At 44.2% G+C, this 15012-nt stretch overlaps 1 protein-coding gene across 1 annotated transcript in view; it reads left to right on the forward strand.

Moving 5' to 3' along the window:
• CACNA1G (calcium voltage-gated channel subunit alpha1 G) overlaps nucleotides 1–6908 on the forward strand; it is a 146132-nt gene extending 139224 nt beyond the window's left edge. The window contains exons 39-40 of the mRNA XM_068413461.1: nucleotides 2169–2338; nucleotides 6054–6908. Coding sequence (XP_068269562.1) covers nucleotides 2169–2338; nucleotides 6054–6908 — 1025 coding nt within the window. The remainder of the gene's footprint in view (nucleotides 1–2168; nucleotides 2339–6053) is intronic.
• The last annotated feature ends 8104 nt before the right edge of the window (nucleotides 6909–15012 follow it).

A 15012-nucleotide genomic window follows, 5' to 3' on the forward strand; every position in this document is an offset into this window, starting at 1 on the left:
GTTTTTTTGCAGCAGTACCTATTCTAGCAGGTTTTGGAAGCTCTATATGGGAACATCTGTGAAAGAAGGGAAAATGGTGTCTCTAAATGCCTGTAAAATGAACATAAATGTGCTGAATGGAAAAACGAGAGAGTGTAGAATTCTCCTTCCCAGTGTGCGTGGTTGGGATATACGCCTTAGAGCTAAATTCAGAGATATTCTTAGATACAGCATATTGCAGATAACAGGGGCTCTCTCTCTACCTGCGCCTCTGGACCTGTACTTGCAGCTGCCTCCTGGTGCTTATCAATGTGCTTTCATTTACTCTGTCTGCTAGGGGTTACCTTCTGCTGGTAAGTGAATGTAGCTGTCTTTAATTCTTCTGTACGTGCCATCATTTTAGACATTTGTCACAGATAAGACAGAGAAGTTTTTACAAGCATTGTCATTTGAAAGCCTCTAAGCAGAACATAATTTCAGCACTGTTCAGAATGGTAGGAGATTTGAACAGATTAGAAATAAGATGTTGAAATTTGCATAGTAATAAGAATTTGGATGAATAGCAACTGTTGAATGGCAGGAAAAGAAATGCGGACACAACGGAGGAAGATGAATCTGGAGTTGTGAGAAATCACTGCCATAATACGAAATTTTCAAGGTCAAGAGCTGTCTTTGAAGAACCTGTTTGCACATAATGCAAAAGATGCAGCTAAAATCCTGGTCAGATCCCACTGAAGTCAATTGCAAAACTCCCATTACCTTCAGCAAAGCTAGAATTTATGGGTCTCTGTAACACCCAAGAAATTCCTTGGAGTTATAATCTTGTTTATAATCCCTACAAAAGAATCCTGTTGGCTATAGAGGGACTTTCCAGTGCTTCATTTTTGACCCTTAATTCAGATACCTTTGTCCTGTCTTGAGCAAAAACTACATCAACTTGACCAAAAAGTGGGTAATTTCCGAGTCCCTTCTTTCTTCAAGATTGCAGTTCCCAGTTCCCAGCTTGGAGAACTGAACAGCCCCATCTGACAGCCCTGGCTTGGGGTGGGGGCAGGCATTGCACCCTTGTAAATCCACAGGAAAAACTGCTCCACTGAGATGTATTTTGGAAAGGTAATGCTGATGTCTTATTCATAACCACATTAAGCAAATAAACCTTTTGTGTTTTTCTCCTGCTGGTGAAATTCCAATCGTCTTAAGCGGGCCAAAGTGCTCAGAGGTGGGTAAGGTGCCCAAATCTTGGCGTATGCATCATTGTCCTGTTCCGCCTACAATGTCACTGCTTTTCAGGGTGGGCGAGGTCACCCCTTACCTGTTTAGTTTGTAATATTATAAAGTGCTGTGAAGATAGCAAAAGGTGCCAGGCGCCTCTAATAAATCACCACAACTAAGCCATAATATTTCAAGCTGAGAAAGGTTTTGTTGTCAGAAACACTGGCACTTGCAGGAGGTATTTGTTTGAATACTCCTTCGTAATGGGGCTGTTGTTCTGGGAAAGATTCCAGGACAAATGAGATTCTCTGGGATGCGGTCCAGGTTAAATGAATTGTTTTGAAAAATGTTGAGCCTGTTGGGGGGGGTGGGGGGAGCACGCAGAGTTTCAAACCTTTTAGAAGAAGTAGCCAGCAACCACAAAGGGTCAGAAAGAGGTTGGAGAGTATGTGTTTCCTTCTCCTGGGATGCTTTGTAAAAGTAGCCTTGAAAGCTGCCAGGTGCCATTCCCTTTCGCTTCGTTTCCAGCGTGCATGCTGGTTTTGAGATCCCAGCAGTCAGTCTCCGCACACGCTTAGGTATGGAGACATTCTTTTCTAGAGTCTTTCAAAGTCAGATCCTTGCGGTGCTAAGATGTGTGGTTGCCTGCAAAGTTATTGGCCTTAAAGCAGGGATGTAGAAATTGCCACTCCAGATGAGCGTATAGTTCATGATCTTCTATTCTTAACGGGAGCTAGTCCCAGTTGCATCAGGGGAAAATGCCAAGAAAAATGAAATAATAGACAATTTTGGAATAATTTATTAGTACGTGGGAGTTTTTTCCCAATCATGGAGAGCCAGTTGCTGAATTCAGTGGTTTTTACCATCCTGTCTGGTCCAAGGTGCAGCGGAGCAGTTTTCTCTGAAAGGTCATTGAGACAGGGACGCAATCCCCAGATGCGTATGTCACATTTCTTGTCTCTTCTCCCTCTTGCAAGGTTCAAAGGCATCAGTGCAGTCACAGCCAGCAGACACCAGCTCTCTCCTGCAAATTCCAAAAGACCATTTTCACCACGTAAGAGCTCATGACCATTTGGTGAGGGAGAGCAAACCCCGGGTTTCCCAGCAGGTGCACTCTCCTTCTGCTGAACGGCTGCTCCGCAGACAGGTAAGCAGACTTATGACCATGAACCTGCTGAGGTTTTATATTGTCCTGTTTCCAGGTTAACCATACTTTAAATTCAAGGAGGGATTCACAGAGAAACCTCCGGAGAACTGTAATTCTCCTACAGAAATAACAAAAAGGTTGATGGATTTTGATCTGAAAGCCATTCAGGAGTCTCCAAAGAATGTGCATGATGAGTATCATCTCCTTTGGCAACATGCCTAAATGTTCTCCATGTTGTTAGCACTTTATTTTTTTCAGTCCTCTTCATAAATGCAGCCAAATGCTCCCCAGGGGCTCGTTGGGGTTAAGGAACTAATTCTTAACTGCTGTGATTTTCTCAGTGCTTGAAAGGACGCAGTGACTGCAGACTCCATCCCAGGCCACCCTTCCCCTCGCTCCTCTGGTTTCTCAAAAGGGGAAAACCGTTTAAAGGAAGCTGGGTATCTTGTATGCAAAATGATTGTGGAAAGCATACTGTTTTTACAGTGAGAATTGAAAATTAAGATCCTTTTGAATCTCTTACGTGCTTTTGAAAGGTTTGAGTATAAGCAAAACAGAACACATTTTATTTTGCAACTGGTTTTATCTCTGTTTTTTTGCCTGGCATCCTGATTCAACCAAAGATCTAAGAGATCTAATCAAAGACTCCAGTCTGGTTGATTGGAAGCATAAGTTGAAATTAATCTTTTTTTAGTAAAATACTTAAGCTTGTGCTTCATTCTCACATTTTTAAGCATATTTCATTGTGCAGCTGGACCAGGACCAGAGGCATGTCTGATTCCCAAACTCTGCTTTCTGCACTAGTTTCATGCCTGATTTTATATACACAAAATAGAGCAGTTCTGTTTTTTCAAAAGCAATTTCTTTCCTGCATGAAAATATTCCCATTTCTTTCATCTTTTAATCAACATTGACAAATTAGACAGTTGATTCATTAAGCTCTAAAAATGAATGTGAAGTAGCAAGGTTAACAATTACATTAGTCTGTAATACTAAATTGACATAAGAAATTCCTAGCATGTATTCGTTTGCACAGGGCTGGCCAGCTACCCCAATCACCGCTAATGGGGAAATTAATTGATGTCATGATTCCAGTTCATAACCGCTCTCTCTTGCTTTCTAATGAATAAGAGACCCATCCTTTTGAACTGATCTATCTAGAATAAATTACCATGTTAGCCATCTCCCTCAGCCTAATTTTGTTCATATCTTTGAAGGCTTCTTTTTCTAAACCTTTTTATATGTTTAAGCTAATTTATTCCCCTCCCTCCTCTCTCTGCTCATGCAGTGACATGAGCATATTCTTGGAGTGACACTTCAGAAAGAGAAAAGCTTTGGGACAGTGAGCAGATATGGTCCATGGGCCAGACAGATCCCTCTGAAGGCTACTGAGGTGCTGCCTTGGGCATGCTCCCGAGTAGCAAGGAGCTCCCAATGTGGCTAATGGTGGCTCAGGTTGTTCCTGGCACCAGGGCAGAATTGCTGTTACTGTTAATTGCAATCTAGATGGCCAGACACTGTGAAACAGTCCTTAAAGAGGCAAAATTCCCTTTACACCCCATGCACTTCTGCTTGCTCAAGAACTCTCTGCTTGGCTCCTTTTATTGCCACCACTAATTTTTTTACTAGCACATCTCGATAGCCCAAACTAGCAAAGCATCTTGGTTTGCACACCCACTTTCCCTTATTGTTGCATATATTGCATGTAATTCTGATTTGTTTTCTTTTCTTTCTTTTCTTTCTTTCCTTTCCCTTCCCCCTTGTCCTCTCTCCTATCCTAAATTTGTGCATAGATAAATCTTGTCCACCACATACCTGGTCCGTGCACTTTCCTCCATCATTAAGACCTGTGTGTTTAACCTCCCTTTCCCTCCAGATTGCTGGAGAGCGGACACAGTCCCCACAGTAATGCGCAGTTTAGACTCCGGGAAGTCTGACACTTAGCGATACACTCGCAGATGAAGATGAGTGGATCAGATGCTTTGAGAGAACATTCCCTGCTGAGGAGTACGCTCCTTGGCAGTGTATTGCACAAAAGCTTTTCTCCAGGGGAATTCTACCTGAAATTAAAACTCTATTGATTTACTGGTTCCGGGACTGTGTATCCAAGGTGTAGCCCACACCAAGCTGTGGCTCCTACAGGTGTACACCCCAATGGGATGGCAGAGGGTCCTTTTATTTTGAAACAAACCAGTAAAACATTTGTACAAACAATAACTACTAACAACGACCAAAGATGCCTGTATCCTAGGGAAAGAAAGAGCTGGTGGTGACTAATACTGTCACTGTGTGCAACACAGGTTGGTGTACAAGCAAAAGTAATGACAATAATTACTTTTTGCTTCTGTATTCTACATTTTTGTGGTCTGTGTCTCTTCTTAGGATATGAACATGATTTCTTCTCCCAAACGCTCACTAAAACTGTTGGCATTGAGGAGACCAGAATTAGCTCCGCTCTTGGCTGTGGTTAGTTGCTGGTATTATGCTGTAAAATTTTAACTAGAAAGGATTCACCAACATTGGACAAAATCATTTGCTGTATTAAATATTCTCTCAACTCTCACAGACGACAAATGGAGCCCAATGTGCAGATGTAGCAGAAGACTCTTGTGTTTCTGCGCGCACACATGTGTATACTGCAGCTGATGAGAGCTTTGCCTGAATAGAGATCATTTCGCTCAAACGATCCTTGTGGGACAATTTTTATATAAATTCTAAGATCATTTTGGGGCAATTCATCACAAAAGCATTCCTTAGCATGAGGAATTTCATCTCCTTACGCTTCTCTAAAGGACTGAGACCAGCTGTACGCATTTCTTCCAAATTTCTCTGTGAAGTTTTTAATCTTTAAGATCATTTAAGAGTCTTCTCAAACTGAGACTCTGCCTTTAAGGGCCAGTTAATGGGCTGATTTATAAACCCTTTTGACAAGGGATGCAGTGCAGTGAAAAGACAAAGCCTTCAAAACATGCCATAGGTTCTCTCTGCCAGCAGGCACCGATGCTGCATACGGCTCATGACAGCCAAGGCAAAATGTGCCTTAGGAAGCCTGAACTCAAGCATCAGAATAAGCTGAAATAATTACACATTATTATTAGTCCAGCTTCGAACTCCAGCTTTTCCAGCTCCCCTGCCGTAAGATGGTGCAGAATCATGGCTCCAGCCTGGGGACCAAAGCCAGGGACAGGCTGTTGCCCTGATGCTGGTGCAGAGCGTGGTTCCTCTGGCATCGCTGGCTCTGGGGACCCTGCTCCACGCCCTCAGCATCACCTGAGCTAGAGAAGGGAATACACAGGCTCACTTGCACATCTTCCCTCTTCCACTCGTACCTGGGCTGCTAAAATTGTAAAGGGGTTTGCTGTAGACCCTCATCCTTTGCATAACAGGAGTATGTCTAAGTTTGGGTGGGGGCATTCTGGTTTTGCAGCCCTCCATCCTTACAGGAGAAAGCTAAAGGTCAACCATTTATGAAGAGTGAAGGGCCAAATTCTGCTGTCACTTACACAGGGACAAACCCACAGATCACTGAAGCATGGGAATTGCTAGAACCAATGGCCCAGGTCCAGTTACAGGAGTCAGTAGGTCTGTGCTGAGGCATCTCAGCAGCGTTGAGTGCCCTGTGAACGTTGTGCCTTGCTTGTACTAACCCTTGTTTGGTCTGTCTCTCTCATCTGGCAACTCCCCTCCTCCCTGATCCCTTTGCGCTCCGATACAGATGGCTATAAGGAACGACTCTTTGGATAGCAAGGAGAATCTCCACACCGAGGTGAGTGAACTTTCTGACCCAAATGTCCCCGCTGTGCCCAAGGAGGACCCGTCATTGGCTCTGACGCCCTCAGAAGCTCAAGAGTTGGCTGCATGGAGCCGGGCAAGCGTTCATACGCAGCAGCATTCCCACAATCAGTATAATATTTCAAAGCAGGCACCAGCATTGTGTGCTTGTGCAGACTCGTATCAGGAGGCACCTGGAGATTCAATGGACCAAGAAGTATCTGAAATAAGCAGCTCCTCGGAGCCTTTCACTTCAGAAACTTGTACAGCCTCGAGTGCCTGTTCAGAGGCTCAGCCTCTCACTCCTAAGAGGAACGTAGGCAATACCGGCAACGTTACATTGAAGGACCTGAAGAAATACCACAGTGTAGACACCCAGGGTCTTCTAAAAAAACCACCCTCTTGGTTAGATGATCAAAGGAGACATTCAATAGAAATTTGTTCAATGGAAAACAGCCCTCAGCACCATTCCACATCTAGCTCTTCTGGCTTCATAAGCCAGGTGGTAAGTGAAATGGAAGGCTTGCAAGGAACACGGCAGAAGAAAAAACTGAGCCCTCCATGTATATCTATAGATCCACCCGATGGACAGAGTTTGCTACCTAGAGGACCTCACAGCATCTCACCTGCCAGCGGAGACGTTTGCTTGAGACGGCGTGCTCCATCTTGTGAGTCCAAGGATTCGATGGATATAGGGGATTCGTTGCTTCCAGATAGTATGTCAACATCTCCTACCCCAAAGAAAGACTTGTTGACACTTCCTAGCTTTTCCTTTGATCAAACGGAAATGGACCCCTGAGTTATTTTTCTGTTGGTGCCAAATGTTTTCTTCCTTTCATGTAATAGACAAAAAAAAAGTTAAAAAACTCTGTATTCCAAAATGGCACTGGGTAAAAAATTTCCAAAGAAAGATTAAAGAACCAGCTGGTTAAAAGAGTGGTTAACCTATATCACGCTTACTTAAGCATATGTTCTGCTTAGGTAAAAGCAATACAATGTGCAGAATCTATATGTATATTATATTTTATTAAATTAATTGAATCTAGTATTGCGGGATGTAGTACATTTTGTGACTAAAGACTCGTTTAATTTTCTTATATTTTATGTATCTCAGAATATTTCTGAGATAAAGTTGGTTTTTATGAATATTTTAACCTAAAAAAATATATATTTAATCCCTTCTCTTTTTTTTTGTTTTGTTTGGGTTTCATTTTGTTTGAGTTTCATTTTTTTGCAAAGCACAAAATGTAGCCAGTTAGTGCATTACAGAGGAAATGTATCCCACAGTCAGCAGTAAATAAGAATTATTTAATATAATTTATTTTTCCCCTTGGACTTCAATAATATTCTGGGAAAAAAAGGTCGTTTGGGTAGTATAGAAATGCAGTGGCATTTTTTTAACAAAATAATATTCCAATCTTGCATAAAATCGACCTCCAGAGCAAAAGCAGGTGCACAAACCCAGGAAGGTACAACACGCTGATGTGTGTCTGAGGATGGTGAATGTAGAGCCGTTTAGCTGTACAGAATACTGAATTACGAAAGGATGTTATAGATCACCCACTAGTGACTCCCTAAATCATGGCTAATTTTCATATATGCCTAGGAAACTGAGGCAAGAAAAGCCCGTGGTCACTTCTGAGATGTTTTTCCAGTGTCTCCAAGACAGACTGTTTCTTTTGTGGCGTTTTACACCTCCGTAAGCGCACTGTTTGCAGTGGGGCTCCTCCTTGGTGCACTCGTGCAGAAGGGAGAGTAAGGCCATGGTTAAGGTTTGTGGTGGGTGAATTTGGTGCAGACACGACACATCAGTGGGCTTAAGCACATGTTTAAAGTGAAGCTCTTGCTTAAACTGCCTTGAGGTTGATTGTGTTTTAAGTAATTCTTGAAAATTAAAATCATATGCTTATGTGTTCTACAGAATCATGGCCCACTGCAAGTTATTTTACAGCATACATGTAAGAAAGTCTGTACGTCCTGAAATGACTTTGATTTTCTGTTTAGAAAGTCAGTTTTTTTGCTATCACTGCTCGAGTTAATTTACACGACCCTGACTGTAATTTTATTTTCCAATCTATCAAAAGCCTTAAGCAGCAACATCATGGTACAAAGTAGATTAAAATGGAATTCATGTCCTTACTTCATAACATGTCCTTAATGTCAGTCATCTCAGAAATTACCTGTTTACTTCTGTGCTAACGCCCTCTGCAAAAAGCAATGTGTAAAACTGGACAGCACAGCCTGAAAATCGCGACAGGTTGGCCCGGTTCAACACCGAGACTGATGGAAACCAGACCTTAACTTCACTCAACCTCCATGAAATCACATTAAGATGTAGGCTCAGTAAGACTCTGCAGGCATGCTCTGAAGTGTGTGAATAGTCACAGGTTTAAGACTGCCTACATGGATAAGGCTTTCCTGGATCGTGTCTTTAAACCAGCGCAAGCGAGAGGAGGATTTGTGCTAATTCTGTCAGTCGGGAGTTTGTAAATTTTTGAGAACTACTGATCTTTTCAAATCACTCCATGCTGATGTACAGCCTTTTATCCATGCAGAGATTAGACTGTTATGACTGCATCGATCTGCATTAGCTTCAAGTATACACCCAAGAAGAAGATGCTGTTCATGCCTAACATCCCATGTGAGGTCTTAAGCTCCTTTATTTTCACTTGAGGACGTTTACTCCATAAACAATCCCTATTGATTCACGTGTCCCGTAGAAATGTAAGGGCTTTCAGCAGGAATTCAGGCAATCAGTGTATTTGAAGTAGGAGGATTAACATTCTGTACTATTTACTGCAGTTAGATTAATTCTTGGCTGGGACAATTTTCCCCTCTTCAACGTGGGCCCATACGGAGACCGCTCTTTTTGATATGCCACTCCAAATCCAGAGTTAAGTCCCTTTAAAGCAATGATTTCAAAGAAACCTTTCATCAGTTCTCCCCCTAGATCATATTTAAGGAAATAATAAAATTACAGTGTATTAAGCCTGAGAAATATTCTTAATCCCTTTCTGGTTTTGCACTCATAATGAGCCTTAGCTTTTCCTTTCATATGTACTAAATAATTTGGGAAAATAGCTAGGCCACTAAAATTGCCAACCCTGGTTCCTTAATGATTAGGAGCGTGGTTGTACAGCTGGAATGATACTACTCATCCAGTTCCTTCCTTAAAAAAAACAAAACATGGAACATTTTAGCTTGAAATCATGGTACAAAACAGTGATGTGATGTTAATCCAATGCTCAACTCCAAATGTAACAGGCAGCCTGAAGGCTGTTCTATTTTCAGTACTTGGGGGTTTGCCCACTGACAAGGTTTGTGGAAGTAACAAAAAGTTTACATCGTACGTGAATATTCAGTAAAGACTAGCCAGTAAAAAATACTGTATGATGATGCATTCAGGAAAAGAAATCCATGTAAAATAGGTTGTTTTCTAAACCGGATAAGTTTTTTCTAGATGCCCTTTTGAAAGACAAATACAAATGTACTGCAGTGTGTGCAATAATCTTAAGATAATTTTAAATACCTTTTGGGGGGGTTTTATAGAATTTGACTTTTTTTAAACAAAATGTACAAAATCCACAGGAATTCTGTAGAATGGTTATGTTGATAGAATTTTTTATATTTTTGTAGAAATCTATAGAGAAATTGTTCAAAGTCTGCGTAGCATCTTGGGAACAGAAGCAGCTCTTATCTACAAGTTTCTTTTCATAAACCTGGAGCCAGACCTACTGTATTACAACACGTATAGCCTAGTTTCAGAGCCTGCATCCAGGTCGCGTTTAGAAATAAGCAGCTAAGCTCAAGTTCTACGATATTGCAGTGCTATTACTGTTCGAGAACTGTACCCCTATAAAACACCTACCCCCAAAACTCAGCCCCTATCAATGGTAAAGTAGTCTCATGGCTATCCAGTTCATTCAAGCACACCAGCACTTTACTACTGTGGATTTACTGTATTTACAGGTGGGAGGAGGATATTCTGCTATTGCCAGTCTGACACATGGGGAAAAAGAGATTGCAGACATGTCTGGGAAAATGTAATTCCATTCTTGCAGCCCCTCGCACATAGAACTGATTTTTCATAGCTCGGTTACAGGCCGTTTATACTGTAGATATTTTGGAGGAGGGCAAAGAATACACTGTTTTTGGCTTCTGTGGATTGCACTCAGCACAAGGTGTGTTCAAGGTGAAAAAAAAGGAAAAAAAAAAAAAAAGGAAAACAAAAGCGTTACCATTGTAAATTAGGTGATGCCCCAGTCTCCCCTTTTCTGCCCCTTTGGCTATAATAACCCATGTACACTATTACACAAGGTGACTAGAGTAGGCACAGTACCATTGCAATGTTCGTAACAACCTAGTATATATTCTAGAACTTTGCATTTAATAGTTAATATATTGTTATACTGTATCAGGTATATAGGCCAAAACGAGGTCTTTTGGTCAGGGCAACAAAAGGTGGTATTCATGGGGAAAATTGGGTTAAAATGTTCCTTTTTAAAAAAACGAAAAAAAGACAAAAAATGAGTGTAAATCTTTACAAATGACAAAAACAAATGTGTCCTATTAAAAGCTTTTGAAAAGAAAACAACTGTGCACTTCCCTTTTTTTGTTGTTGCTGATGATAATCTGTATCATTCAGAGCGGTCAGATCTTTGGTCACGTTTTAATTGCAAACAGTTGGAGTAGGTATCGTATAGCAGCAGTGGATGGGAAGTTGAAAGCAAGATTGTGAAATGTGGGCCCTTGGTGAAGCAATTTGGTTTGACACCACCCAGCGCATCGCCCAGGGTGTGCTGTTTTACCAGCGAGAGCATGAGCTGTGGTCCTGAAGTTGCGCTACGCGGGCAGAGGACAGCTTGGAAGGTGGTTTAACGACGCAAAGGCTGCTGGGACGGCGATGGAGAGCTGCCAGGAGAAGGGGCAGATTTGATCTGTCCATGAAAAGATGCTGCTGTGAAGAGGAAGATGCTGGGCTTTTCCACGCATTCACAACTTCAGGATTTCCAGCCTGAAGTACAGCAACATCTTCTCCATCGCTTCCGCAGGCATTTAGCTCCTTGCAAAGGAGGCGTTGGTGGCAATGGTACCACCCTGAGAGCTGTGGACTGCCTGCTGCAGGGCAGCGGGGGCTCAGACCCCAGCTCCTGCTTAGGTACCACCAGAAACATTTGAACCTAAACTCTTCAGGGGTCTTTAGTGAATGAGTTAGATCCTAACGTGAAGTCTCCGCTCCTCTAGGGAGCAGCCAGGGAGGACCCAGGCACCGCGCAGCCCTGTTTCTCACTTGGGCTTGAATGACTTGATGATCCCTCTGCAGCAGGAGGGACCCTAAACTGACATCCAGGGTGGTTATGTTGTCTAGAGAGTGATTTAATAAAGGCCCTCACATATTCATCTCTGAGTAGAAACCGACAGGAAGTAAGTTAGCCCTTAAACAGAAAGAAAATGTGGATCTGTGCAAAATCCCATGCAAATCCACGAGAGCGGGACTCCAGAGGGGAGCTCTGTAATGCATCTGCGTTGCCCAGGCTGCAGGACCAACCCCACCAGGCTGGAACCACTGATGTGCCTCCCCACCCCTCTGAGGCTGAGGGATCTGCATGGCATTAAGGTAAGCCGGGTTGAGCCAAGAGAGCAGAGCAGTTCACAGGTTCAACCACTTCACACCTCCCTGCAGAGAGGTGAGTTTAGCCCTGTGGTAACTCCTTATAGGGGGTGGCAAATCCCTCTCTTGCTAGTGCTGGATTTCAGAGCAGCTTGAGAGGGGGATTGTTTTTCTGCTCTGCTTTGTGAGTGTTCCTGTGTGATGCTTTTTTGCTGAGTTTTTCCTTGTGGTTTTTAGAAGGCTCCCACCCAGGCTGGCTGCTTGCTCTCAACTTGCCAGAGCTTGGGCATGGCACTTACTTTGTTATTCTCTTTGGTAAGTAATTTGGATGCCATGTGAAACTAGATTGTTTTCTATGTAATAGTAGCTGCATCTAGGGGAGTAGCACTTCAAATTTAATTTGTTTCTGGCTTAGTTGAGACAGTTAGGTGAACTTGGCTAACTGTCCGGCTTTCTGCAGAGCTGTGTGCATGGCACATCTCTCGGCCAGAGCTCTGCAAAACCCTGCCAGTAGCTGCATGAGAAATAGGAAAGGCTTGTTCGTGCCTTCTGTATTTCAGGTGTTGCAGAAATACAAACGGAGACACACGAACAAGGCTTAGATGTGACCTGTACCAGAATACCCCCCAAAAAATAAGGTAGGAAAAAGCAATTTAAAGGAACGTGCCTGGCTCTCTTTCCTGCCAGCAGCACGGTGTCAAGGACCAGCTGTGCTCAGCTACGAGCAGGTGAGGATCCCGCAGAGCAAAGGGTTAAGGCCAGTAAAGCTTTGGGAGGGCCAGAGGCCTGAACTGTGTTGCCCAGAGGGGGGCAAGGGCCACCAGCCCCGGGGCAGCCCGGCCGGGAGCGCTCCGTGCGCAGCCTTTTGCTACCATCTAGTGGGCTGGGGGCTGGGAGCGGGCCACCGGCACCGGGGCCGCCGGGCACCGCGGAAAGGGGTACCAAGGACCCTGCAGTTCTGCCCGCCCGTGGAGCACTTTGCTGCAGAAACAGCACGGTGTTGCGAGGGGAAAAAAAAAAAAAAAAAAAAAAAATAGTTTCTACTTCTGTGGGGATTTTCAACCACTGAATTTATAAAAAAAAAATATCTTCCTAGGGGAGGAGGAGAGGAAGGATTTCTCCCAGATTCAGGAGCATCCTGCCAGCCAGTGGAGCCACATAGCAGAGACCCACATTGCTCGGTGCTTGCAGGAGCTGCTCGAAGCCATGCTGCTGCCCACACTCGCTGGCATCGCCTCTCCCTGGCTGCGTGGCTTGTGGGAAGCCCTGGGAGACAACAGCCCATCCAGGGACAGTCCCAGGGCTGTCCAGCATCTCAGAGGCTGTGGCAGCACTTGAGAGGTATGTTTGTCCCTCCCCATACGTATGTGTTTTAAGCACACGTAAAATTTTACAACTACCTGAAAAGAGGGTGTAGCGAGGTGGGTGTTGGTCTCTTCTCCTAGGTAACAAGTGATAGGACGAGAGGAAACGGCCTCAAGTTGCACCAGGGGAGGTTTAGATTGGAGATCAGGGACAATTTTTTCACTGAAAGGGTTGTCAGGCACTGGAACAGGCTGCCCAGGGCAGTGGTGGAGTCCCCATCCCCCGAGAGGTTTAAAAGATGAGTAGACATGGCGCTGAGGGATATGGTTTAGTGGTGGACTTGGCAGTGCTGGGTTAATGGTTGGACTCAATGATCTTAAAGGTCCTTTCCAACCCAAACGATTTTATGATTCTATGAAAATATACAGCCCAGCACACAGTCCTCCCTGTGCCTGCTGACCCACACCGGCCCCATGCAGCCTGCACACACACTCACAGCAGCTACAACACATCCACAACCTGTGAGCTCTAACCTGGTGTTTAACCTCTGCTGGGTCCAGCGTAGGAGGAGGATAACCAAGCAGGCCTTGTGCCATCTTAACGTGGGTTGTGCCGAGGTGCTCGGAGGTTGGGTGTTTGCTCGGGCGCAGGCTGAGTGCTTGTCACTAGATGGCAATGCCATGAAGTGGTTTAGCCAGGATTTTTGTGCGCATTAGCTCAGGCTGCACCTGAGTTCCCCCACGGCCTGCTGGTTCCGTTTGGTTTGGTGTGGTCGTCAGCATCATCATCGAAAGCCATTGCCTCACTGGCATTTTCGCATTTGAGCGTGATTGGACTTTAAGGTCGTTTTTACATGTTGTATTCAATGCTTCGGATATGTTTACAACACACTATCTAATCCTGCAACGTCCTCTGGCATTTTCTGTTATTGCTTGAGTCACTGGGTGCTTTAATTGGCAAGCTTTCAGAGGTCCTGAATAGATTATCTTTCCATATCTATTTAATATTCTAAATAATGCAGCCAAAGACCCCTGCAGCTCCAGCTGGGGAATGAAAAGGATGGTTAAACCACTTAATTACTTATTGTGCTAACAATTATTTTACGGAAACAGAAAGCAGAATCCAGCTGTTCTGGGGGAAATCAGGAAGAAGTTAATACTAGAGTCATTCTACAAAGAAAAAACACTGCAGTGGGCAGCATGTGCTGTGCTGATACCCGCAAAGGCAGCGCAGAACTGCTCTGCCAGGTGTCACCAGCTCAGCATGGCCAAGGGCTGGTGACAACTCCCCGTTCATTCAAAAAAAAAGTAGGACCCAGTGTTTGCAGCAGGATTCCTGCAAACACCGTGAATTCTGTGTGCCCATTTTGCGGTGAAACCCTGAACGGCTCCAGCCCATTAAAGCTCAGAGGGACTTGTGGGGTGACCAAGTTGGCAGGGGGAGAGGATAAGCTGTAGTAATTGTGTCAGAGGCTGAAGTAGGGTAGTTTGGGTGTTAGCCCAAAGAAGCCCAAGTGCCACGTGCAGCTCATCTGTGGCTGTTTGTCCATCACTCTAAGCTCCTTCTGCAGCTAAACCACCCATGAGCTGGGGTGTGTTACATCTGCCATGGGTTTCATCAACCTGTTTAGGCACTTGAGAGCATGTTTGTGGAATTATCTCGCAGGTGAGAAGCGATGCCCAGTGCATTCAGAGTTCGGCTGCCCACTGCTGGAGCAGCTCCAGGATCACTTTGGGGTGATCTAGGCAGTTTTTAGCATGTCTTGGATTCTTCTCCTGCTGATTGAAACACAGGAGCACTCATGGCTTTCCAGGGAACTGCCACCTCTGTTCTTCCAGCCAGGGGAGCCTTGCCTTCCACTCCTTGCCTACAAAGCCACGTAGATGATATACACTCAAAAGCAGAGCTCTGAGTAAAAACTGGGGCTGCGAATTCCCAGCCCACTGCCTCATCTGTTTTATCATGAGGCTTTTAAAGTGCTCATTGC

Source organism: Nyctibius grandis, chromosome 15, assembly GCF_013368605.1.
Source record: "Nyctibius grandis isolate bNycGra1 chromosome 15, bNycGra1.pri, whole genome shotgun sequence".
Classification (NCBI taxonomy): Eukaryota; Metazoa; Chordata; class Aves; order Nyctibiiformes; family Nyctibiidae; genus Nyctibius; species Nyctibius grandis.